The sequence below is a fragment of the Sarcophilus harrisii genome, chromosome 5, assembly GCF_902635505.1.
Source record: "Sarcophilus harrisii chromosome 5, mSarHar1.11, whole genome shotgun sequence".
In the NCBI taxonomy this organism is placed as follows: domain Eukaryota; kingdom Metazoa; phylum Chordata; class Mammalia; order Dasyuromorphia; family Dasyuridae; genus Sarcophilus; species Sarcophilus harrisii.
The window spans coordinates 283,295,660-283,319,921 of record NC_045430.1 but is presented as its reverse complement, the minus strand read 5'-3'; the positions used below and the strand labels follow the sequence as shown (position 1 = coordinate 283,319,921).

The 24,262-nt window shown below is 56.9% G+C and overlaps 3 protein-coding genes across 3 annotated transcripts in view; 2 read left to right on the top strand and 1 right to left on the bottom strand.

Moving 5' to 3' along the window:
* Positions 1 to 5,006, top strand: part of SCIN (scinderin) — a 30,294-nt gene extending 25,288 nt beyond the window's left edge. The window contains exons 13-18 of the mRNA XM_031940283.1: positions 611 to 819; positions 1,463 to 1,605; positions 1,742 to 1,863; positions 2,434 to 2,511; positions 3,419 to 3,479; positions 4,029 to 5,006. Of these exons, the coding sequence (XP_031796143.1) occupies positions 611 to 819; positions 1,463 to 1,605; positions 1,742 to 1,863; positions 2,434 to 2,511; positions 3,419 to 3,479; positions 4,029 to 4,177 (762 nt within the window). The 3' untranslated portion in view covers positions 4,178 to 5,006. The remainder of the gene's footprint in view (positions 1 to 610; positions 820 to 1,462; positions 1,606 to 1,741; positions 1,864 to 2,433; positions 2,512 to 3,418; positions 3,480 to 4,028) is intronic.
* Positions 5,007 to 13,714: 8,708 nt separating this feature from the next.
* On the bottom strand, positions 13,715 to 21,085 carry LOC116419565 (basic proline-rich protein-like). The gene is made up of 9 exons (XM_031940282.1): positions 20,645 to 21,085; positions 20,287 to 20,482; positions 19,983 to 20,157; positions 17,057 to 19,064; positions 16,732 to 16,808; positions 16,084 to 16,113; positions 15,035 to 15,210; positions 14,743 to 14,893; positions 13,715 to 14,066 (listed from the first exon to the last, which is right to left on the bottom strand). Exons 1-9 carry the CDS (start codon positions 21,083 to 21,085, stop codon positions 13,715 to 13,717), a joined length of 3,606 nt encoding a protein of 1,201 aa, XP_031796142.1.
* On the top strand, positions 19,921 to 22,566 carry ARL4A (ADP ribosylation factor like GTPase 4A). The gene is made up of 2 exons (XM_031940724.1): positions 19,921 to 20,444; positions 21,014 to 22,566. Exon 2 carries the CDS (start codon positions 21,084 to 21,086, stop codon positions 21,687 to 21,689), a length of 606 nt encoding a protein of 201 aa, XP_031796584.1. The 5' UTR covers positions 19,921 to 20,444; positions 21,014 to 21,083; the 3' UTR covers positions 21,690 to 22,566.
* Positions 22,567 to 24,262: the final 1,696 nt, after the last annotated feature.

The window sequence follows — 24,262 nt, the reverse complement described above, 5'->3', positions numbered from 1 at the left end:
GGCCGTGGCCCCTTCCCAAAGGAGCAGGGACCCACACCCCACTCTGGACTTCCCAAGCCCAGGCCGCGGCCGGAGCTGCAGAGCTTGTGGACCGCGTGACTTGAGGCCCAAGAGTTGAGCTGACGAGCTCCCAGATGGGCGGGGTCCCTGGCAGGGGCCTGGCTGGCTGGTGCCCATCCTAGGTGTCTTCCCTGGCAGACCCCGGTGCCAGCCGTGGCTCTGCTCAGGCCGCTGGGACCTCCCCGACCCCCTTCCCAGCTGCCCTCTGGGCCTTCTTGCTGGAGGTTATGCTGGGCAGATGGAAGGAGAATGGAGGTGAGGGTGGGGGGCTGCACATCCCGGTGGTTCCATGTGTCAGGGAGAGGGGCTGGGCAACAGACACTAAATCCGGAGTGTCCCCATGGCTCTCTCTGAGCCTTAGGGGAATCAGGCAGAGAGAAACTCGGTCTGGGCTCTTCCCACTCCCCCCCCCCCAAGCGTGGCTGTGGCATCCCCCCACCTGATCCAGCCTTCAGAAGCCCCCTGGTCACGTGCCCGGGGACCTCCAGAGCCGCCCCTTCTGATCTGGGAGGGGGGTCTCCTTCCTCACAGCCCTGTCCCCCGCCCCCAGGTCCGTGTCTCCCAAGGTAAGGAGCCGGCGCACTTGCTGAGCCTATTTAAAGACAAGCCCCTCATTGTTTACAAGAACGGGACGTCCAGGAAAGGGGGCCAGGCCCCCCCGGCCGCCACGCGCCTCTTCCAAATCCGTCGGAACCTGGGCTCCATCACCAGGATCGTGGAGGTAAAAGCCCCTCACCTGGGGAAGGGCTCGGCAGGCCGGTGTCTGCTCCTCCCGAGGTCCGCTGCCGTCCCCCTCCCCCGGCTCCTTCTCCCCGCTCCTGCTCTTAAATTGCCTGTTTTGTGAGCCGAGAAGAGGGCTCCTTGTGGCCGAGGTAGCTTCCCCCCCCCCAAAGCCTTCTCCTTCCCGCCCCTGGGTTCAGGCGCCCAGGATGTCCGGGAGCACACATGCCTGATGTCCCAAAAGCCCCGGTACCGTGGGCCGGCAGGAACCTGGGCCCGGCGGGGAAGGGGGCCGGATGAGGGACGGTCCTGAGCCGAGGGGCTCGCGGAGATCCTGGGGGAGCAGAGGGGGGGCCACGGGGCAGGACGTTCCTCATAGGAGGAGGGCATTGTGGGAGTCTGAGTAATGAGGAGGGATGAGCCAAACAGAGCCGGGGAGGACGGTCTTGGGAAGGGATGTCAGTGTTGGGATTGGGGGAAAAGAGCGAGCCCAGGGCCAAGAAGGCAGCGGGATGCAATGGGAGCCCCAAGTCCAGGGGGCAGAGAAAGGGCATCCTGAGACCCTCTGGGGGGTTATCCCCAGTGGCGGGGTCAGCCCTTTTGTGTCCATTGGAATCGGGGAGGGCTCCGGGCACCGGGGTCCTTCCATTCCAGGTGGGGGCGGTCTGGTTCGTGTTCCAAGCGTCTTCGTGCTGAAGCTGCCGCGGAAGGGCGGCTACACCTGGGTGGGGAGGGGAGCCAGCGAGGAGGAGGAGAAGGGGGCCCGCTACCTGAGCGGCGTGCTCCAGTGCCAGACCGCCAGGGTCCCGGAGGGCCAGGAGCCAGGTGAGCGCCTCGGGCGGGGGCCAGGCCTCCCGTCCTTGCCCGGGCCTCAGGCGGCCGGGGAAATCGGGACCGGCGGCGCGGGAACACCCCCAGGGTGGCGGGGACCCCCTCGAGCCTGTTCTCGCCTGTCCCACAGAGGAATTCTGGGCCGCTCTGGGTGGGAAGAAAGCGTACCAGACTTCGCCCCTGCTGGAAGCCCAGGTGGAAGACCACCCGCCCCGGCTCTTCGGCTGCTCCAACAAGACCGGCCGCTTTCTCGTGAGTATCTCCCGGGCCGCGTGCTTCCGCGCGGGCTCGGCTCCGGCCCTGGGCACTGCCGGGCGCGCCTTTCCTGCGGCCCGCTCACTCAGGACCCGGCACAGGCTGGGGGCCCGGGGCCCGGGGGAGGCTGGGCCCAAGGGCCCCGGCCTCACCGCTCCCCGGCCTCCAGCCCGCTCCCCCGGGCCTCCTCCCCCCCCGGCCTCCATCCCTCCCCCGGCCTCCAGCCACGCTCCCCCGGGCCTCCATCCCCGCGCCCCTGACGCTCGCTGTAGCCGGCCGCCCTTTTGCTGGCTCCGGAAATCCTTGGGCGCGAAGCCTTCTGGAAGGCGCGTTCTTGCTGGGCCGCGGGAGCTTTCTCCGTGTCCCCGGCCCGTGGCCGCTCTCATGCTGGTGGGGCCCCAAGTCCCGGCCCCCCGGGAGGCCTGCCTCGGGGGGCCCTGAGGCCCGTTGCTAACAGTAACAGTGACACTTCCAGGCCCCCCAGGGCAAGGCCGCTCCCCGGGTTCCTCCCCCAGGGGCCTGACAGCGGGGAAACGCAGAGACAGAGGTCTGCCCCGTGTGTTTCAGATCGAGGAGGTGCCGGGAGAATTCACCCAGGAGGACTTAGCGGAAGATGACGTCATGCTGCTGGACACCTGGAAGCAGGTAATGGGGGCGGGGCGGGGCCCGGCCCTGGGGGCGGGTTCTGTCCTGCAGGGGGTCCTGGAACGCCCGCCTCCTATGGGCGGAGCCGGATGTGGCCCAGACCAGAGTAACCTCCCGATGGGTCAAGAAAGGGACTTAACGTCCGCGTCCCCCGTTGGGCCGTGGGGCCGCCTTTGCCCTGCCTCCCTGCGCTGCCCACTGGGGATTCCGACACTCGGTGCTGTGTGGCAGGGGCTCCGGGGCCGGGAGGGCCAGAAGACTGGGGGCAGGGCTGTGGGGGCCCCTGTGATCCCCCAAGCTCGGCTCCTCCTCTGAGCCTTCCGTGCCCCAGGCAAACCCTGGGCCGTGGGGGGGGGGCAGCCTGTGCTGCTCCCCCACCCCCTCCTGATGAAATCAAATGTCTGGGGGGGAGCCAGAGCAAAGAGCCGATCAGGACCTGGCGGAGCTCCCAGAGTCTGCCCTGACATTCTCATCCCCTCAGTCAACAAGCATTAAGCCCCTGCTGTATGCCGGGGTACAGACAGAGGCAACCTGTGCCTCAGGATCCCCACCCGGCCCTGGTTGAGGCGGCCCCACCACTGCCCAGAACCGCTCCTCAGGACTGGGTGCCCTCTCCTGTCCACTTTACAGCCCCCCCCCCCAAAAAAAAAAGATTGTAGCCCATGAAGCACAAGTAGCATGGAGGAGTCATTATCCCAGTTTAAGGCCTGATGCTGCAGACTTAAGGCTACCGGGCTTCCCCGCCTCCCCTCAAGCTGGCCCGGACTTGGGGTTCCAGGCCAGAAAGGAAGCCAAGGGTTCAGCCTTTTCTGCGAGGACTAGGATCCCCAAGCTTCCCGGGACGGCTTCAGCCGCCTGGGCCCTTCCCCACCGTGAACACGGCCCGACCGACTTTGTGTCCCTTTAGATATTTCTTTGGATCGGCAAAGATGCGAATGAGGTGGAACGAGCAGAATCCATGAAGTCTGGTGAGCTCCCTGCCTGGGGGATGGGGGGGCTCTGCTTTTGGGGGTCAGACAGGGCGAGGCTCACCCCACCTCAGCCACTGAAAACCATCATCCCCAGATGTTCAGACTAAACACCCCCCTCCCCGGTTCCTCCAACCACCCACCTGCCAAATGAGGGGGCTGGACCCGGCAGCCCCTGGGACATTGGTGAATAGGGGATGACTTTGTCGTTGCTGTCCCTCCCACTTTTCTCCTTCCTGGCACACAGTAGGCACTTCATAAATGTTCATGGGCTGGAAGGTTGGCAGGTGGGTGGGTGTTCATGCTTTTTCCAGAGCCAAAACAAGGGATTCTTTTACAGCAGAGCCAGCCAAGGTCACAGAAAACCATGAGACATAACCCCCCCCCCCCAGCTTGCCAAGCTCTGGTTCTGTGGCGCAGCCTCTACGGCTCCCCCCTCCAGGTCATGGCCATGGCCACTGGGCTCTCTCTCCCTGGGATGGCAGCGTTCCTCTCATCCAGTTCGCTCACAGGTGACTGACCCTGACGCTGTGGCCATTCTCTTCCCAGCCAAAGCCTACCTGGAGACAGATCCTTCTGGGAGAGACCAGGGGACCCTGATCGTCGTCGTCAAGCAGGGGTACGAGCCGCCCACGTTCACAGGCTGGTTCCTGGGATGGGACGCGAGCAGGTGGCAGGAGAACTCCCAGTCAGTGTAAATGTCCCCGCCGCCGGCACAAGTCACCTGGATTTGCTGCGTTCTCTTCCTCCGCTGATGGCATTGATGGCCCTGAGACTGCCAGCCTGGGGTTAGGGCCTTTCAGGGGCACAAGATGATGCTCCCCAGTGCCACGGGATCATTCGGGGACTTTGGGGGCGGTGGGGGTCAAAGCTTCTCCTTGTGCGGGGGGGCTAAGGGAGGCCAGGGGCTCATGTTCTGAGACCGGTCCAGGAGTCTCTCTTGTCACTTCACTGCCTCCAAATCCTTCCCTGGCAGGCCCCTAGGAAAGGAGCCTATTCTTTGTGCCCAAGGGGCTTCATCGGGTGGGAACTAGCCCTGCGGGGGCTGCTTTCCCAGGTGACTTTTCCTTCCCCATAGAGAAAAATTCTGCCATAGAAGTGCTTAATCAGGCTTGGCTGAATGGAATGCTGCTTGGGAGAATACAGCTCGGGAAAGGCCGAGTTCATTAAGAAAGCTTAGGTTCTTTTTCTTCTTTCTGGAAAATTAATGTCTGTGTAATTATGCCAAACATTTTCTAACAAGAATATCTTTTTCTAATTTTTCTAATTATTAGTCTAATTTTCCTGGGCTTTAAAAACAAACTTTTTAGTGAAAAACCAAAAAACAAAAAAAGATTTTGCTTTTCGAACTTGGAAATATATTTAGTAACACAGGCTAAAATCTTGAATAAGACTTTAAATATTAAAAGAAACAATTGCTATGAATGCCTTATATAGTGACAATCAGCTCCAGTTGTCCTCAGCTCATTGTGCTATTAAATGTGTTTAAATATTTAAACACATGAATAAACATGAATATTAAATCATTATGTCGTTAATTTGCCCTGAGTTACTTTATTAATGTTGTTGGCTAAGTCTGGCTTGATCTAGGAATCCACATGTATACAAGGTATAATAAGAGGCAAGTACCTAATTAGGTGCTTCCAGCAGCTCTGGGAGGCAGGAAACTGGAGCAAACAGAGATTTAGTGTCTCTCCTGGGGTCACACAACTAGTCGGGGTCTGAGGGATGATTCGAATTCAGGTCTTCCTGTCTCCCAGACAAGTACACATCTGAAACCACCGGGCTGCCTCTGGGCAGTGGGTGCAAGACCACCCGTGGAAAGCCCCTTTGTTCTCAGGGATCAATTTCAAGAGCTTATATTTTTTCCCCTTCATCTCTTGCACTATTTTAATCTTATTGGTGAAATCGTTTCAAGTTGGGAAAATTGCACAACTGAACTGACTTGTAGGTGGAACTCATGGCCCTTGAGCAAAACTACAATAAAGGGGAGCCCCCTTTCACCGGTTCTTCTAGTTCCCATTAGGGCATCAGAGCAGGGAGTGCCATCGAGGGAGTGCCACAGAGAGAATGCCCCCTGGGCACTGCCCAGAGTCCAGAAAGAAGCTGCCAAGTTCCCTGTCACTTAATTTGCCGTTGTAGCATCTTTGTCCTTCCCTGGCTCCCTCCTACAAGCCACCTTCAGCTCAAGCCATTGTAGTTCAATCACAGCTGCCTCTTTCCTGATCCCATGTGGGGTTTTCTTGGCAGAGATATTAGAGTGATCTGCCATCTCCTTCTCTAGCTCACTTTACAGACGAGGACACTGAGGCAAACAAGGTCGTGACTTGCCCTAAGTCACACAGCTAATTATGTGTCCGAAGACAGATTTGAACTCAGGAAGATGAGTCTTACTGACTCCGGCTCTGGTGCTTTACCCACTGACCTACCTAGCTGCCCTGTGGTATAGGTGTTGTGTAGACTGTACGTAATATGATTTGGAAGATGCTAAAAAGCTCTCTCCCTCCAAATATCTCAGTCCCAGAAATTTCGCCATTCCAGATTCATTCCTTTTAAGGACATGTTGTCCTTTCTGGCATTGCTCTTAATACAGGAATAAATGTTCTTCAAAGAACAAATATGGCTACTGACAACTTAAGGGTTTATCAGATCGTCTTCCTCAGTGGGCCCCTGAAGCACCAGGTCAGACAAGGAAAGACCCAAGCCTGGAGATGACTTAAATTATGTGGGATGTTAGCCAGAGGCTAACTTTGGCCTTTGGATCAAAGCTTCTCTTGCCTTCTAGGCCGGATCAGGGTTATCTGGAGCAGCAGAAAATGGCAGGCAGATGGGACCCTACAGGTGAAGTGCTTTACAATTCTGATCCTACTCGGTCCTCTTTACAAGCCTTAAAAGTAAATGGTGTTATGCTCCCTATTTTTCAGTTGAGGAAACTGAGGCAGACAGGTGAAGTGACTTGCCCAGCAGCTCATAAGCATCGCAGGTAGGACCCGAGTTCAGAACTTTCTGAGTCCAGGCCCAGCTGCTCTCCACTAGGCTTCCCTGTAGCCTCTGCTAAGTGCCAATAAGTAGCGTCCAGTTCTAATTAAGTTCCTCACAATCAATAATTTTATAAGTACAAACATTCCCTCCACCATTCATGTCCCTATGCCACCTCAATGACCTTGGACCCCCAAGTTCACATTGAGACACATTATGGAGTTCTTGGCAACCAAGGATCCCTCCTTGCTAAAGATCAGAAACTCCAATCCATTCATTTAATGAATAATAAGAAAGGCAGAACCCAAGGACATTTCATAGGCCCTATTTTGACCTCAGTGGGAAGAAGCAAAACTTCTCCCTTTCTAGAGTGATTGACTGCCCACCAAAATTGAGGAGTCTCACTAAGAGCAGAATTGCCAAAAATGAAGAGAAAATGTCCAAAGCTTTGGTCACTGGTACCATTTCCCAATATGGAGCCATTTGAAAATCCCCTTCCTAAGTACATGGTTAGTGGAGGGAGAGAACCAGTTATGGAGGCCCACAAGTCCCGGGTCTCCAAGGCTCTTCCTTTGAGGATCACAACCCGTTCAGAAGGGGAACCTCCAGCGTCTTTCACCTGGGGACCCTGCATCAGCCAGGGACATGGACACATGCGCCAGTCCCCCAAGACACAAGAAAAAAGACCGGATGAATCACAACTCTCCCTGAAGGCTGTTTCAAGGCAAATACACTACTGAAATACATGCACACACCATACACTAACCCAACCAGAATTTCCACTCAACAGAGAAACAGATTCAGCAGACAAGTGGGATGAAGCAAGGCCGCTCACATCAGCCAGGGCTGTATGGATTCGGGCTTGACAAGGACCCCAAAATACCCCTAAAATGTGAGAGACGCGAGACAGGAAAATAGCTGGAGAAGGCCACATACTGTTACAGCCTTCTGTGGCGGGCGCTGCTCAGGAAATCACAGGAAACACAGAGAGCTTTTGTTTAAAACACCCGAGTGCCCCAGAAAACCAAAATCCGAGTTAACAGAATGAAGTCAGATAATCTAGAAAAGGAGAGATTGAGAAACCTTAGCACTAGAGATATAAAAATCAAGGGGATAGAATCAGGGGGTTCTAAGCGTATTCTTGGGAGGCAAAAAAAGGTTCCAGAAGGAGATCTGAACATGAAAGTCAACATCAGGAAATGGAGAGATGGTTGGAGCAGTTGTCAGTTCTAGATCTCTCCTATATGCCATTCTCTCAATAGTCACTGATGATGCTCCTGTATGATCTAGAGCAGGGCCATGGGTTAACAGAAGGCAGGGCCTGAGCACGAGCAGTAGAGCCTGGAGGAGAGGTGAAGAGAACCCTCCGGGCCCCTCCTACAAAAGTCTGTCATGTCACCCATAGGAATCTTCCTTGTAGGGGGCAAGAGAACAAAGGGAGCAGCTCATCCATGTGCCCCAGGAGAACAGGTCCAGGTGAGAGCAACAGACCCCTCCACAGTTTAAGGCTTTTTGTCTGTTCTTTAAAGAAATCAAGCACGGCGAGTTCCCAGTGTTCCTGTTCATGTTTAATACTGGGAGGAGAGTGTTAAAGAAAAAGGAGATGAAACACAAATACATCCTCATCAATTAAAATCACAGAATGACAACTGAATAAGGAGTTGATGGCGATATGTCTTCGTCCTCAGATAAAGGAAACACAAAATGCTTACCAAGAGGATAAATAGGGGGCCATTGATTCCCCTGATTGCAAAAATAAAAAAGGGCAATCAATCTATGAGAAAATGGAAACGATGGACGAACGGACAATGATGGATCGAGGAGTCTCAACAGCTAGAAAATCACTACATCTGAAAGGTCTCTCCTTAAAAATTAGAAAATAATGGACTAAAGCTGGAGCATGTTTCAGAGCTCTTTAAGAGCATCTAGGAAGTAGAACAATCAAGACAGAGGAGATGTCCCATGGAATCTCTTTTATAACAATGTGCCAATTAGGGTCAAGAAACCATCCCAAGGAAAGAGCGCGGTACCTGGGTGAGAGAAGGATGTAGGAAGGAGGAAAGAGAGCAGCATTAGGTCTTCAAGTGAGCTTTGGCCAAGGATTTTAAGTGCCAGGGAGCCAAGACCATTAGGTATCATTGGTATAGTAGGGCTGAGGGTGGGGGAGATAAAACACAGCCAAAATGTATGGGTTTTTATTTAAAAAGAGAATGAAAAAGTACAAAGTTAAAACTTCCCAAGGGCTTAAATTGGTCAATTTTTTTTTTTTCGTCAAGATTTCCAGACTTGCAATTTCCTCAGCAGACTGACCGAATACTTTACTCCTAACATGGGCCATAGAACAGATTGGTTCTCCAGAGCAGGTATCCACACTATATCATATTTAGCAAATCTATCAAGTTATTACACAATGCCCTCATGGGATGGCAAAGCTATTAATTTAACTTTCTAATTTGTTTTTTGCTGAGGTGATTGAGGTTAAGTGACTTGCCCAGGGTCACACAGCTAGGAAGTGCTAAGTGTCTGAGGCTGGATTTGAACTCAGCTCCTCCTAACTTTAGGACTGGTGCTCTATCCACTGCACCCCCTAGCTGCTGCTTCTTTCTATTTTCTAAAGACACAAAACAGGGTGAGAATGCCCCGGCAAGGTTGGCACTTTCTGGCATTCTCTCCGGAGAGAGAGCCTTTTACTTCCTTGCAGTTGCCAGCCTCCCAGAGGGACCCCCACAGCCCCCCTGATGGCCCCATTCGCGTCAGCAACTGCTCAGCTCTGCCATTTTCTAGATGACGTGGCTTCTCCTGTCTCGGATATTCTAAGAGACTTCTTGGCCCCTTGTAGAATGCTGGATGGCTGAAGACCGTTTGGCCTCCATCTTGCAGGGAGCATGAGTCGACCACCAGCCTCGCAAGCATTAGAATTCAGAGACTTTGTGCGGGAAGGGCCCTCCCACCACACAACCCAAACGGGCAGAAGTTCTGGCAGCAGCACGTCCCACTCGTCTATCCGGAAGCCCCCTGGCCGGCTTTAAATGCTAGCGGCCACATCGCCCCCGAAAAGTGCGGCAGCTTTCTCCCTCTTCCCACCAACACCGAAGGGAAGACACTGATTAGCAATTTCCTCCCATAATGCAATCAGGAGAAAGAGATTCAGTGGCACCTCTAGTTTACGCCTTGATAAGCATTTTCATGTTTGCTTTTTCTGATGACGAAGATCCTCTAGCATCAGCTCCTTATTCACTTGTCATTCTGGATTTAAATGGACTAGGATACATTTGCATATGTTTCATCTCGTGGGAAAAGATGGTTTCCAAATGTGCTTTGCTCCTAATGGAGTCAAAGATATTCAGTCGTCACCGCATTCTGTCACCTGTGAAAACAACTCTCTTAATTTAGTTGTCCCGACAAGGTCCGTACTGTTTAGAGGAATCCATTTCCACGCTAATATAATAGCAAAGGCTAAAATAAAAAAGGGCAATCAATCTATGAGAAAATGGAAACGATGGACGAACGGACAATGATGGATCGAGGAGTCTCAACAACAACAAGCTCTATTGTGATTACCAGGACATTTTTGGTTCAGCTCATATTAACCGAAAATGGCAGGTGATCTGACTACCTCTATGAGTCCTAGAATGTTTTCAATAGATTTTAATTGCTATTTTTGGTTCTTATGTGGCCTATACTTCCTTCATTATCTCTATGACCTTTCAGAGAACAATCCTTTATAAAAAATAAGGACAAACAGCAAAACTAATAGAGAAACTTCTATTGGAAAAACTTCTCTTGATAGGCGGTCTTCTCCTGCCATGAACCCCCCACTTCTGTACAAAGAACGGGGAGTTCTGTCTTTTTGTGCTTCCTCTTTGAGACCAAACTTGGCCTTCATCACTTTGCAGTGTTCCATGACTGCCGTTTGCTGGTTGTTCTTTACTTCCAGCTTTGTGGAGTCATCCGTGCCTGTGGTTTCCTGGTTCTATTTCCTTCTCTTTTCATCAGTTTTTTTGTGCTTTCTTTGTGCTTGTCGCATCTTACAAGAAGGTACAGCGCCAAGTTTGGTCATTCCCCTGATCAATGGCCACCTGCAAAAGTTACTGCTATAAATCTTGGAGCCTTTCTTTTGAGCAGTGACTTCTTTGGAATATCTGCCCAGCAGAGGAATCCACTGTCCAGGGATTTGGAGATTTCCATGACTTCATTTGGATGGTTCTAAATTCCTTTCCAGAAAGGGCAACGCCACCAGGAGGGAACATCCCTCCTGTCCGAGACCTTCAATCTGGGTCAGAGGTCAGGCTGGCCAACCTTCATCCCCTCTTGGCTCAGCTGCATCCCTCCCCTTCCCATTTGCTTTTTGTGCAACATCTTCTATTGGATTGTAAGCTCCTCGAGGGCAGGGACTGACTTTTTTGCTGACTTGGCACTTAGCACAGCATCTGGCACTTTTGTTGAGTCGTTTTCAAGGCACATCCTGTTCTTATGACCCCATTTGAGGTTTTCCTGGAGAAGATATTGGGAGCATCTTGCCATTATCTTCCCTAGCTCATTTTACAGATGAGGAAACTGAGGCAAACAGGGAGAAGTGCCTTGTCCAGGGTCCCCCAGCTAGGAAGTATCTGAGGCCAGATTTCAGCTCAGGGAGATGAGTCCTCCTGAGTCTGGGCCTGGTGCTCTATACATTGTGGTGCCACCTAGCTGACAACATGGATATTTATTAGTTATTAGAACCTATTCTTCAGTTGCATGACAATAAAAGAATACATTACTGTCAAAAATACAAATGTTCAAACCAACAGAGAAGAAAAATTCAGTCTCAGAAAAGAAATACAACTATCTAAAAAGGAACTAAGAAAGGAAGAATTCTGGGTATTGGTAGATGTATATGAGAATTCTACCAAACTTTTAAAGAAAAATGTTCCTTCTATTAGAGCATTTTATGTTTTTGAAGGTAATGCTCTATTGTTTTGTGTTTTTTTGTTCTATAATTTTAAGTGGTTCTAATGGAACTTTTCATTTTTTTGCCATTTTATCTTTTAATCTATTTCATTTTTCATCAGCTTAATAAAAGCTGATTTTCATTTAATCATGTTAGCTAAAAATTGATCACTTTTGTTGGTCTTTTCAAAGAACCGTTTGATTTTGTCTACTGTTTTTTTTTTTTTAATTTTTAGTTTGACTTTCTCTTCTAATTTTCAAGATTATCCTTTTGTAAATTGGTTTTGAGTTAAATGTATTGACTTCATTTTTAAATCCACATTCAGTTTATGTTCTCTTTCCCTATTTTGTTAATGAATATTTTAAAAGATATTTTTTTTTTTGACTACTGCTTTAGCTACATTACAGAAATTTTATGTGGTCGTCATAATAATCATTGACTAGTGTCTATAATTTGTCTTTTGACCAATTCATTATTTAGACTTTCATGATTAACTATCCATTTAAGATTGCCTTTTGTTTTAACTCTGAATTGATTAGATTTTTATGTTTGTTTTGTGATCTGTAAATTAGAGGTATCAGACATGTGGTAAGTGAGCCACACGTAGTCTACAACACTCCCAACTGCAGCTTGTATCAGATTAAAATATAAAATGAGAATATTTACCAAAATAAAAAAACGCAATAAGATATAAATAACATTATTTTAAAACTAAGTCAATGGGATCCTTATGTTCAGATTAATATTTCTATTTCTAGTGATGTCTGATACTATAGTTATCCCTGATATATCTATTCATGTGTATCTTCTTACATTTGTGATTTTTCTGTGCCGTAACATAGTCTGTTTTTGTAAAAAGTGTCATCTGGTGCTGAAAAATATGTATATTTATCAGAAACTTCCATAAATCTTTTAATTCTTCATTTTCTGGCAGTTCTTTCAATTTTGCCATTAGTTTTTCTTTGGTAGATTTGTCCAATTCTGAGACAGATTGTAATACAACTATTGGATTACAATCCATATCTCTCCTTTTTTCTTTTTTTTTTGCAATTCAGTTAAATTTTCTTTATGGCTTCAGATACTAAGCTATTAGAAGCACAAATTAAGTATGTGAATGTCAGTTATTATTCCAGCTAAAGAAATGCTAATACTAATTTTAAAAATCTATACAAACCATACATCGATTGCAATGTAATATCGGCCAATCACCGATTCATTTTGAAATGACAAAGTCAAGGAATGGCAGGCTCCTACAGCTCCCATGTTACAATACCCTTTAGATCCAGAACACAAACACCCTTAAAGGCCATGCTTCCGTCAGCTCACTTTGGTTGTGTTCAACTCTTCAAGATCCAATTTGGGGTTTTCTTGGCAAAGATTCCTCCTCCAGCTTATTTTACAGATGAGGAAACTGAGGGACACGGGGTTAAATGACTTGCTGGGTCGTCCAGCCAGTGTCTGAGGCCATATTTGAATTCAGGTCATCCTGACTCCAGGTCTGGCCCTCGATGCATTTGATGCAAGGGGCGGCAGATTAGAACCCGATTGACTGACTGGCTTTGCTGAGAGAGAGACTGCACTGATATATTTAAACCCCCCAAAGCTCTTCAGCTTTGACTTTGGGAAGTGTAGCTCTAGGGCAGATTACCCTACATAAAGCTTAACTGAAGGGTCCTAGGCGGGAGATGTGAGCACCAGGAATCCTTCTTTCTATCTGGAGCTTGCAGGCTGCTGCAACTCCTGAGGAGAGGAACCAGGCTTTTCTCTCGTTATCACTAGGGCATATAGTAGGCACTCAATAGATGCATATTCACTCATTAATTTATATCTTATCCCTTTGCTCCGTGTCTCCAGTTCTGGCCCAGCTGGAAGGAGGCTGGAAAAGCCATTGGCTGCCAACAGATCACAAACATTTTGCAAGCTGCTAGCCTGGGGACGATCTGGAACTGCCTGGGCTGCTGCTGTGGGCCCTTAGAGAATGTGGCTCATGGCCACCTTCCAAATCCCTTGGGGATCTGGGGAAAGCATCCATCAACATTTTAGTCTAATGTGACAACTCCTGCAACAAGTCAAAGCCTCAGGTAGGAGAGTTTAGGGGAAGGGATTTGTAAAATGTTGAGCTCTCACAAGTTTAAAAAAAGCACTGCTACAATCCCCTGGACGGGGGCCTGGGGGCACAGTGGCTGCAGTGCTGGGCCTGGAGAGCCTCTTCCTAAATTCAAATACAGCCTCACTTCCTAGATTGGGCAAGTCCCTTACCTGCCTCAGTTTCCTTATCTGCAAAGTGAGCTGGAGAAGGAAATGGCCGATGTCTCCAGTATCTCTGCTAAGAAAACTCCCCTGTGGGGCTACAAAACCAGGCCCAGACTGAGATGACAGAACCACCAGCACTCCTGGCTGGCGGAGAAGCCTTGACTCTGGGCAGAAGGACGGACTGTGGACCGGACTCTGGGGGACTCCAGGGCTTCTCCCTCACGCGTTCGGCTGGGTCAGAGGCGGCACCTTCAGAGGGGCTTCCCTGGGACAACCGCCCAGCATCCAGATGGGAGACCTCTGCAGGGGCTGCCAGGAGGGCTCCTGACCGATGCCGTCTCAGACCACGGCAGCCATTCTCGGAGCGTGTCCTCTGGGGAAAGGGCGGCTGGCTGGGCTCTGGGCCTTGTTCCAAAGTGTGAAATCTGGCAATGGGAGCCCAAGGCCCGGCCTGTCAGAGCCTGCTCGCCCTTCCGTCCCCGACCGGATCCTAAACTGAGCAAAACTCGGCAGGGCGCTCCAGCCAACGCTGGCTTTCAGGGCCAACTTTCTGAAATGATTCAGCTCCAAACTTGGGATCTCTTTTCTTCAAGACGGCTTCTTCCCCCAAGCACGAGCACACACACACACACACACACACACACACACACACACACCCAAAGGGAGCGCCTGAGCCAGCTGGGCAGATCTGAATCCAATGCTCTGCAGAATCTTGGATCTCATCTCCCATCATCCCTCCAGCGGTGGGAGGAGCTGCAAATTCTAGATCAAACCTAGATAAGAGTTTAGAACCAATACAGAGTTGGGAAGATTCTGATCTTTAGGGTCCAATACCTTTTTGTCCCAAGAACAGAATTGTTGCTGCTTCAGCGGCTCCCCGTTTCCTTCGGCTTAGAAATGGTGGGTTTGGTTCAGAAAGAAAAACCGTATTCTGTGGTCAGAAGCGATCCTGTCCGGCTACCCTTGCCAAGATGGCATTTAACTAACAGCCGGGGACATGGGAGAGAAACTCCCCCCCAGCGTGCATGGGCACGTGTCTGCACACATGTACCCACGCTCACACACGCACATACACACATGCTCTCCCACACGCTCCCACACCCGACTCCGGCCGCAGAGCGGTCCCCACAAAGCAGGCCAATGGACTCGAGGACCCGCCTTTTGCCCCACGTGCCCGGCCCTTTAAGACTGGCAGGGCCTCCACAATTCCCCAGCTCGCCCACCTGGAAGCAGGCGCTATCAGTGCTATTGTCTTATGGAGGAGACTGCGTCAGACAGAGGGGGGCTGGCCCAGGGTCGCCCTTTCACCCTGGGGTCTCCCCCTCCCCCGCTCTCCATCCACAGAACGCCTGGCTGCCTCCCAGGTGGGAAGGGCGTCCCCGAGCCCAAAGACCATCCAGTCTCCCCTCATTTCCGTGAGCCACCATGACCCAGGCTGGTTCCTGCGGCCCCAGCACCACCCTGGGCTCTGCAGGAACTTGGGGGCAGCAGGCAGGGACGCTCAGCAGCTCGGCCTGGAGCCTTTCCCCATCACATTCTGTGTCCATCCAAGTGCAGAGGAGTCCACTCCTGCTGTCCGCAAGCCAAGTGTGGCCACGTGGAGCCTCAGGCCGGAGCAGGGGGAGGGGAGGGCCTGGGTCCTCACTTTGGGGGGCCAGCGATCACCTGGGGGCAGAGGGGCCACCGGCTCTCCTCTCCTCTCCCCGCCTTTTGCTGCTAGAATTGGGGAGGGTCTGGCTGGCCTGCTGGAAGCCCAGGAAACTGTTACCCCGCTCTTTTCACAAATCATTCTCTTTTTAGAAACTCTCTTTATAGAGGAACAATTTTCAGGGCTTCTGTTTCTAGCTAACCGGGAACTTCCTGTGCCAGCTTCCTGAGCCCCATTAGAGGCTCCCTCTTGGGCACTGGGGGTTCCGTTCACCACATACTCTACCCCTCCTGGAGCCCCGGCCCTATCTCTCTCCTGGGCCTCTGAAACGTCCTCCCCAGCGGAGTCCCAAGTCTCTCTGCACTCCAGCGTGGCCGCCCTCCGCTGCCCGGTGCCATTTTTGCCAAGTTCTGTCCCTCTCTGCGGCTTCCTCCTCCCTCCAAGCTCCCCCCTCCCTCCTCCCCAGCCACCACGTCTGGTTCTCCTCACATATGGCCCCGGCTCCTGAAGGCTCCTTGTCTCCTTAGCTTCCCCAAGACTCGGCTCCTTTGCCTCCCACATTCTGCCTAGTGGTGTTCACAGTGTCTCCTCAAGGACCAGGACAGGACCTAGCCCAGTGTCCGGCACACAGTCAGTGCTCAATAAATGCACATTGTGGACTGGCTGCCTGACCCACTGTCCAGTCTTCAGAAGATCCAGCCAGTGTTGACACAAGAGAGATTTCAGAGTGTGGCAAGATCGCGATTCCCGTTTCGTGTTTCACATGTTGGGCCTAAGGCCTGCAGACAACTGACCTGAAATAGGTGGCCATAGCAGTCTGTTGTCTATGGACAGACCCAAAGAGCAAAAAGAAGAAAATGGCAAAATTCCCCAAGGGGCCCACAAAAAGAGGTTTTGGCTTTAATTTTTTTCCTTCCAAAACCCCTTTGGAACCCCCAACCCTGCGGCGGATCCCTCCTTCCTCCCCCTGTCCCTGGCTTGTTGTTCAAACCCCTTGGGTCCCCAGCCGGGACCCCTTTCCAAGGGGGCCCCCTTTTAGTCTGGCCCCTCAGACAGAGAACCAGGGCTTGGGTTTGGGGCCATCCAAGTCTCAGTCTGCCTCCCCATCTCGAGGCTCACCTCCCCTGCCTTTCCTTGCATGGCTCACAATGTGGCTCCAAGCGCTCTTCCCAGGCTCGTCCGTTCGCCAGGATTTCCTCTCACACACGGGCCATTCCAGCGGTGGGATCATCCTTGGCTCCCCCTCCCCCTGGCCCCAGAATGAATGCCCTCCCTTCTCACCTCTTGCCAGGGAGCTTCGAGCTCGGACCCCCCCCAGTCCGCCTCAAATTGGTCTGGTTTTACTTGTAGCTATTCTCAACTTGATGCTTTGTGCACTCTCCCCCCGGATCACAAGCTCACTGAAGGCAAGTCCTGTTCTGTTTGTATCTTCAGCACCTCACGCAGTCCCCAGCACACAGTAGGGCTTAATAAATGCTTGGCTGATGTAATGGTCGGGCTGGCACAGCAGCGCTAAGAACTAAGGGGAACCAGGCGGCCCGGGAGACCTGAGAGGATTTAACTTTGTTCATTATGGTTTCTCACGGTTCCGGAAGAGAAAGGACCCAACAGTTACAGGACAGAGAAAGGACGCGACTGGCCACGGTCCGGAGGGAGAACCCCCTCCTCTTCCTCCAGATTCAATGTCTTTTCCACTCTGCCGAACAGAACCAGAGGTTGTTTTCTTGCCTCGTCCCTAATCCCCAGCCTCCCCATGAAGGAGCACACCCTGGAAGGAGAGTGGCCGGTGCTGGGTTCCGGGCCTGGCTCCACAGCCGCTCCCTCCCGGACTGAGGCATGAGCTGGGGCCGGGCCCTCCTTGCCTTTGTCCAGGCTGCGCCCCCCACCCCAGGCCTCCCCCCCTCCCAGCCGAGCCAGCCCTCCCGAGAAGCCCCCGGGCTGGGAGAGGAGCCCCAGCCCGACGGCGGGGTCCCCGGGCCCGAGAGGAGCCGCCTGGCCCCCTGCCTTGGGCGGGACCCGGGGACCCGCCGACAGCAGAGCTGAGCAGGAGGAGCCCGCGAGGAGGCAGGGGAGCCCTCCTGGGAGCCTCCCCCCTGCCCTGGCGGCCGCCTCCCCGGGAGCCCCCGGCCGCGGGACCCTTCCCACCCTTTCCCCACAACGAAGGGAGCCCCAGCCGGCCCTCGCCCCCTGGGCACCTTGTTCCCCAGGAGCTGGGGGCAACGACCACAGGGGAGAGGGAGACAACCCTTCCCGGGGGGAACCTGTGCCAGGGCTGACTCCCCCGGGGGCCTTAGCTGACCTCCCGGGGGCTCTTCCGGGTGGACCCCGGGCCCGGGCGACTCCCTCCTCAGGGGCCGGGCCAGGGCTGACCCCCCCGGGGGCCTTGCCAGGGTGACCCTGGGCTGGGCATCTGGCCGGGTGACCCTTCCGGGGCCTTGGCCGGGCGACTTTCCGGGGGCGCCTGGGCCGGGCTGACCTTCCCGGGGCACCCGCCAGGGCTGACTTCCCGCGGGGGCCGTGCCAGGGCTGACTCCCCAGGGGGCCGGGCGACCTCCGGGGGCCCTGGCCAGGCGACTCCCTCCGGGCCCCCGCCAGGGCACCTCCCCGGGGCCTGGGCCAGGGCTCCTCCCGGGGGCGCCTGGGTGCCCCCCCGGCCAGGGCTGACCCCTGGGGGCCCGCCAGGGCTGACTCCCTGGGGGCCCTGGGCCAGGGCATTTCCTGGGCCCTGGCCAGGGCACTCCCAGGGGCCCCCGCCAGGGCGATTCTCCGGGGCCCGCCAGGGCTGACCTCCCGCGGGCCTGGCCAGGGCTGACTCCCGGGGCCCCCCGGCCCCTCCCGTTGGGCCAGGCGGACTTCCCTGGGGCCCCAGGTGATCTTCTGCGGGGGCCCCCCCCGGGCCAGGGCTGATTCTCCGGGGGGCCCCAGGGCTGACCTCCCGGGGCCCTGGCCCAGGCTGACCCCCGGGGCCCTGGGCCCCCGGGCCAGGGCTGACCCCCCGGGGCCCCCTTTGCCAGGGCTGCCCCCCAAACATTCCCCGGGGGGACCCCCGGGGCCTGGGACCCCAGGGGCCCTGGGGCCAGGGGCTGACTCCCCCAAAAGGGCCCACTGTGGGCCCCTGCCCCCGGGCCGGGACTTCCCAGGGGCCCTGGGGCCAGGGCTGACCTGGGGCCCCCGGCTGACCCCCCTGGGGCCTGGGCCAGGCTGACCTTCCCCGTTGGGTACGGGCCCAAAGGGTGATTTCCCTCGGGGCGGGGGCGCCTGGGCCAGGGCTGACTTCTGGGGCCTGGGGGCTGACCCCCTCGGGGCCTGGGCCAGGGCTGACTCTCCTGGGGGCCCCCCAGGCTGACCCCTCCCAAAGGCCCGCCGGTGACTCCCGGGCCCTTGGGCCAGGGCTGACTTCCCTCCCTGGGGGCCGACCCCCCCCGGGGATCGGCCAGGCTGACTCCCCGGGGCCCCGCTTCCCCAAGCCTGGCCAGGGTGACCTCCCTTGGGCCAGGGCTGACCTCCCTGGGGCCCCAAAAGGGTGACCTTTCCCGGGGGGCCCCGGCCAGGGGCGATTTCTCCTGGGGGCCGCCCCGCCAGGGGGGACCCCCGGGGGCCCCCGGGGGTGCAAAAGGCGGACCCACCACTTCCGTTCTCCCAGGGGCCCTCCCAGGCGCCCGCGGCTGAACCGTGGGGCCTGGCCAAGCCCCGTGCTTCAGCTTTATCCCCCGGGGCCGGGCCCAAAGGGGCTGGGGGATTCCCAAGGGGGAGGGGCAGGATCCCGCGGGGGGGGCTGGGAGGTCCCCAGGGGGGAAAAGGGGGATCCCCAGGGGGGGACTGGCAGGGGCCCCCCGGGGGAGGGGTAAGGCCCCGCAGCGGGGGGGTTAGGGAGGGTCCCCAGCAGGGGCCGGGGGAGGTCCCACAGCGGGGAAGGTTTGGGGACCCCAACGGGGGGCTCGAGGGGTCCCAGCAGCGGGGAGGGGTGGGAGGGCCCCGGGGGGAGGGGCCAAGGCCCCCGCCTTTGCTCAGTTTTCCCCGGGAATCTACGGGGCCAAAAGGGGGGAAGGGGAGGAAGGGGGGGGCCGGGCCGAGGCCAGTCCCCGTCCCGGAGTTTCAAGGAGTGGAGGAAAGACCCGAAGGGGGCCAATCCGGCCCTCCGAGACCCGGGGGCGGGGCTGCCCGCGGGGCCAAGGCTAAGGCCCCTCCCTCCCGGCTCTCCGAACCGCCAGGCCGGGGTGGGGGAGGGGCTGCTTTAAGTCGGTCCTGGAGGCCTGCCCCGGTCTGCCCTAGGACCCTCGGTTTCTTCTTCGGACCCGGGGGCGCCAGGACAGGACTTCGGCGCCCCCGCCGGCCCTTCCCGGCCGGGCGGGACTTCGGAGCCCGCGGGTTTGAGGGCAAGTCAGGGGTTTGGCTCCGGGTCGTCGCCCTTAAGGGGTTCCCCCATTCTCCTGGCGCTCAGTTTCCCCTTCTCAGGGCCCGGAGCTCACTGGGTGCCTCGGTCTCTCCCTCCGCAGGAGGGCGCCGCCGGCTACAGGACCGCCCCGCCCCCGCCCCCGCCCCCCGCGGGGCGGAGGCGGGCCCAGCACCGAGCTGGGCGGGGCCTCCGTAGGCGCGTTCCAGACATTCCCCTGTTTGGTCGTTGCTAGGAGACGGGGCTCTGAGCCCCTCATTCGATTGGCCGGGGGAGGCGGGAAGGAGGGCGGGATTTCACCGGGAAGAGAGTGGGGCTAGCCGGGGAGGCGGGGCCAGGAGTCGGGGGAGGAGCTGCTCGTTGGCAGGAAGGCGGGGCCGCAAGTCTGTGGGCAGGGAGGAGGGGCGGAGCCTGAGCCAGAGGGCAGGGTCGGCGGCGCGAGGCGCGTTCGAACCTCGACCTTGTTTGGACGTCGCTAGGCGACGGGTTTAGGCGCGCCCAATCGGGAGCCACGCTGGGGCTGACGCCACGAAGGGGGCGGGGCCCGCGGTAGCACCGTTAGTGCGGACCGGCGGACTGGCCTGAGGCGCTGGAGCTCTCCCACCTTCCGGGCTCACCTTCCGGGCCGCCGCTGCCCGGGCGCTCTCCGGCGGGCCGCGGCGTTCGGGCCGCGGGGCAAGGGCTGGGGCAGGCGCTCGGCCCGCGCGCCGGCCCCGGAAATCTCGACAGCCCCGAGCATAGTGGGCCCGGGGCGGGGCGCGGGTAAGTCCGGCGGGTCCCGCGGAGGTGGGGGAGAGGATCTGAAGGAAGGTGGGGGGAGTGTCGACGGGGAGGAGCCGGGCGGGGCGAGCTCACCTGCCCCGGAGGAGGGAGGTGTCGGCGGGGGGGGGGGCGGGGGGGGCCGCCCAGGCGCGTGCGCCGCGGCAGGGGCGGGGCCCCGGTGTTCGTGCGCGCGGCCGCGCCGTTCCCGGACTGGAGGGCCACAGGTGGTGCCAGCCGAGAGAGCCGCGGGAGCGGGGTGGGGGCTGCGGTGGTGGGGGCGGCGCGGCCAATGGGAGGCGGCGGGGGCGGGGCCTCGGCTCGCCCGGCGGCCAATGGGAGGCGGCGGGGGCGGGGCGCGGCGCCCGAGCCCGGCTTCCCAGTTCGCAGCGGCCAGATTGGCCTCGGGAGCCGAGGCGGGCGCCAGCGGAGCTACGTCGGGCTCGGGGTTCGGTTCGGGGCAGCGCAGCGCAGCGCAGCAGCCGGGGGAGGCCGGGCGGAGGGGGCGGGGCGCGGCGCGCCCTGCCCTCCCCGGGCGGCCAGTCTGACCGCGAGTGTCCTTGGCCCCCCAGCTCGGTGAGCCGCGCCGGAGGAGGAGGCGCCCGCGGCGGCGGCGGCGGCGCGGCCGGGCCCGCCTCGGCCATGGGCAATGGGCTGTCGGAGCCCGGCCCCGGCCTCCTGGCCGGCCTGCCCCCCTTCCAGTGCTTCCACATCGTGATCCTGGGCCTGGACTGCGCCGGCAAGACCACCGTGCTGTACCGGCTGCAGTTCGGCGAGTTCGTGAACACGGTGCCCACCAAGGGCTTCAACACGGAGAAGGTGCGCGTGACGCTGGGCAACGCCAAGACGGTGACGTTCCACTTCTGGGACGTGGGCGGCCAGGAGAAGCTGCGGCCGCTCTGGAAGTCGTACACGCGCTGCACCGACGGCATCGTGTTCGTGGTGGACTCGGTGGACGTGGAGCGCATGGACGAGGCCAAGACGGAGCTGCACCGCATCACGCGCCTGGCCGAGAACCAGGGCGTGCCCGTGCTGCTGGTGGCCAACAAGCAGGACCTGCGCGACTCGCTGCCGCTGCCCGAGATCGCGCGCCTGCTGGCCGTGGGCGAGCTGGCCGCCTCCACCCCCTGGCACCTGCAGCCCACCTGCGCCATCATCGGCGACGGGCTGCGCGAGGGCCTCGAGAAGCTGCACGAGATGATCCTCAAGCGCAGGAAGATGCTGCGCCAGCAGAAGAAGAAGAGATGAGGCCGCGGGCTGAGCGCCGCCGAGCCGAGCCCCGCGGGGGCCGGGGGGACGGGCTCGGGCCGGGCCGCGGCCCCCGGGAGCGCGCGGCCCCCGGCGCCGCCCGCCCGCGGGCTCGCACCGACCGGCGCCCCGCAGCTGTAGGCATTGCCCCTCGAGGCACTAGGGAAATAAAGCTATGGACCGCGCGTGGCCTGGTGTGCGACGCGCCGGGGCGGGGGCCAGGCAGGGAGGGGGGCCGAGCTCGGGGAGGCGGACGTCCCCCCCCCCAGCCGGGGGCCGCCGGGCTCCGCTTTGTTGTGCGTGGGAAGCACTTGGGGGCGGCCCCCCGGAGCAGCAGGGGGGCGGGGGCTGCGCGGGAGCTTGGGGGGGTGGGCATTTCCCCTGCCCGGGGGCCGCGGGGCGCCTCTTTGTCCGGTGTCGGAAGCACTTACGCGCCGGCCCCCTGGAGCGGCGGGGGCTCGGCGGGATCGGGAGGCGGCCCCGCGCTGCGTCCTTGTTTACAGAGCGGACTGGCAGCGATTCGGGCCGAGGCCGCTTCCTCCCGTCCGGCAGCTGCCTGAGCTATCGCTGGGGCGCAGCCTCGGAAACCCGCCGGAGCAGAAGTCGGGTTTCTCACGGTGCCCCCGGGGCGGGGAAGCCCCGAAGTTCAATGTGAAGACGTGGTTCGTGTGACTCTTACAAACAGACCTTTCCTACCAACCAGCAATGACTTCTGACTGCCATCGCCGTCGTTCTGCGTGTAAAGACACTTGAATTGTACAACCAGCCACTGTTTGTTCTGAAGGCGACCAAAAATGCACTTTAGCGGCGTTGTTTTTGTTTGGTTTTATAGTGGTGAAGCCGTTTTATCCGGGTTTAAATAAAAAGTTAAGCTGCAGCTGTTGTGTGTTCTGGGCCCCGCACGGGTGACAGGCGCTCGGCTGGGGCCATTTCTGGGGGCGTGGGCGACTTTCCCTGCGGAAGGAGTGGGGGCCTTTCGGCGCGTCTTGGCTACGGGACGCGAGGAAACCTAAACTTTGTCCCGCGGGGCACCCGTCTGTGTCGCCGGAGAAGCCCCCACCCCCGGCTTTCTGGGAGAGAACGCGCTTTCGCCTTCTGTGTATTGGATCATAATGGGGCGCTGTCAGCCGCGGGCCATCAACAAAACAATCGAATATTTAAATGTTCAGGCTCCAGCCTTTGAAATGGTTCCCATAAGCTACTGAGCTGCGGTGTAATCTGACCTCCCGGTTGGCTTCCAGGTGAACAAATTTGTCTTCACCTTATCTCACCTATTGTCATTGTGTCATTCTTGCCCTTCCCCCCACCTGTTCCCTTCTGCCGCAGCTTGTCCCCTTGGGAGAACAACCCGCTTTCAGAAGAGGTACCGCCCCCCAGATGTCTTAGTTACCTCCTTTGTGTTGCTTTTTTCACCAGCATTTTATGAAGGGCCACAAACCCCCCATGGCCTGCCTGTAAGTAACTGCTCTCTGGGGGAGCCCTGAATGACCTTCCTGATGCCCGGGAGCGCCCCTCCACTCGGGACTCCGGAATGACCGACCGGGGGTTTGGTGATCTTGGCCCCCTCCGGGGTCTCTTAAGGCCACACTTGAATGGGTTCTGCTGGGTTGGAAAGACTACAGGGCCCCTGCTGCTAACCCCCCTCCCCCGCACCTGTCGGGGACTAGGGAGGCACTGACCTCCTGCTTGGAGGAAGTTGGTGTGAGTTCTCCCCCCTCCCACGGCTGCATCACTTTGAAGAGTGGCTAAAATCATGACTGTTAGTGTTGCTTCATGGAAAGTCACTTAAGCCTGAGAAACCCAACCCTTCAGTGCTGAACTACAAAACCCGTTTTCCTCCCCTGCTCTATTAATCATTTTCACGTGGGTTTGCAGAAAATCCACCAAAAGCGAAGCACTTTGGGGGGGGGGGGAGGGAAGTACTCATTGTTCTTGATGAAAATCACTTTTTCCTCCAAAGAATTTTCACCCCACCATTCGTTCTGTGTCATTAACCCAGTCTTTCCAGTCACCATCAAATCATGTTAGAAGGGAAAAAGTTCACTTCCCTCCATTGGCTTTTTAAATTTTCAGCGTAATTAAAAGTAGTTTTAGCTCAAGAAATTTGGAAATGCCCTAAGCACAAAGAAATGGCCTTTTGGAATATTAAATATCAAGTTCCAGATTTCCACAATAGGAGGAAAGTGTCCGTATTCACTAAGCTCCGGACAAAGTCCCTGTCTAACAGAAGCTGTTGGAAGCCAAGAGCTGATCCCTAACGGTCCAAATGCATTTCCCGATAGCTGGCCAGGTGGGCCAGGGCCTTCAGGTGAGTCGGGAAGCTGTGAAGTTGTGACAGAGCCCTAAAAGGAGCAGGATCATCCCTCCTTGGGGACTAGAGATAAATTCAACAGTGTTGCCCGGATTTACAAATGTGGGAGGAGAAAGTATTGGAAGACGGGGCCCTTTGGCAGACAGCCTGGCAAAGACCGGCTCCTCTGGGTTTCTTCCAAACCTCCTTTCTCCCACACCTACCCTTTCAGTGGGATTCTCACTATTGTAACTTTTCCATAGGAACATCTCTCATGTCATAG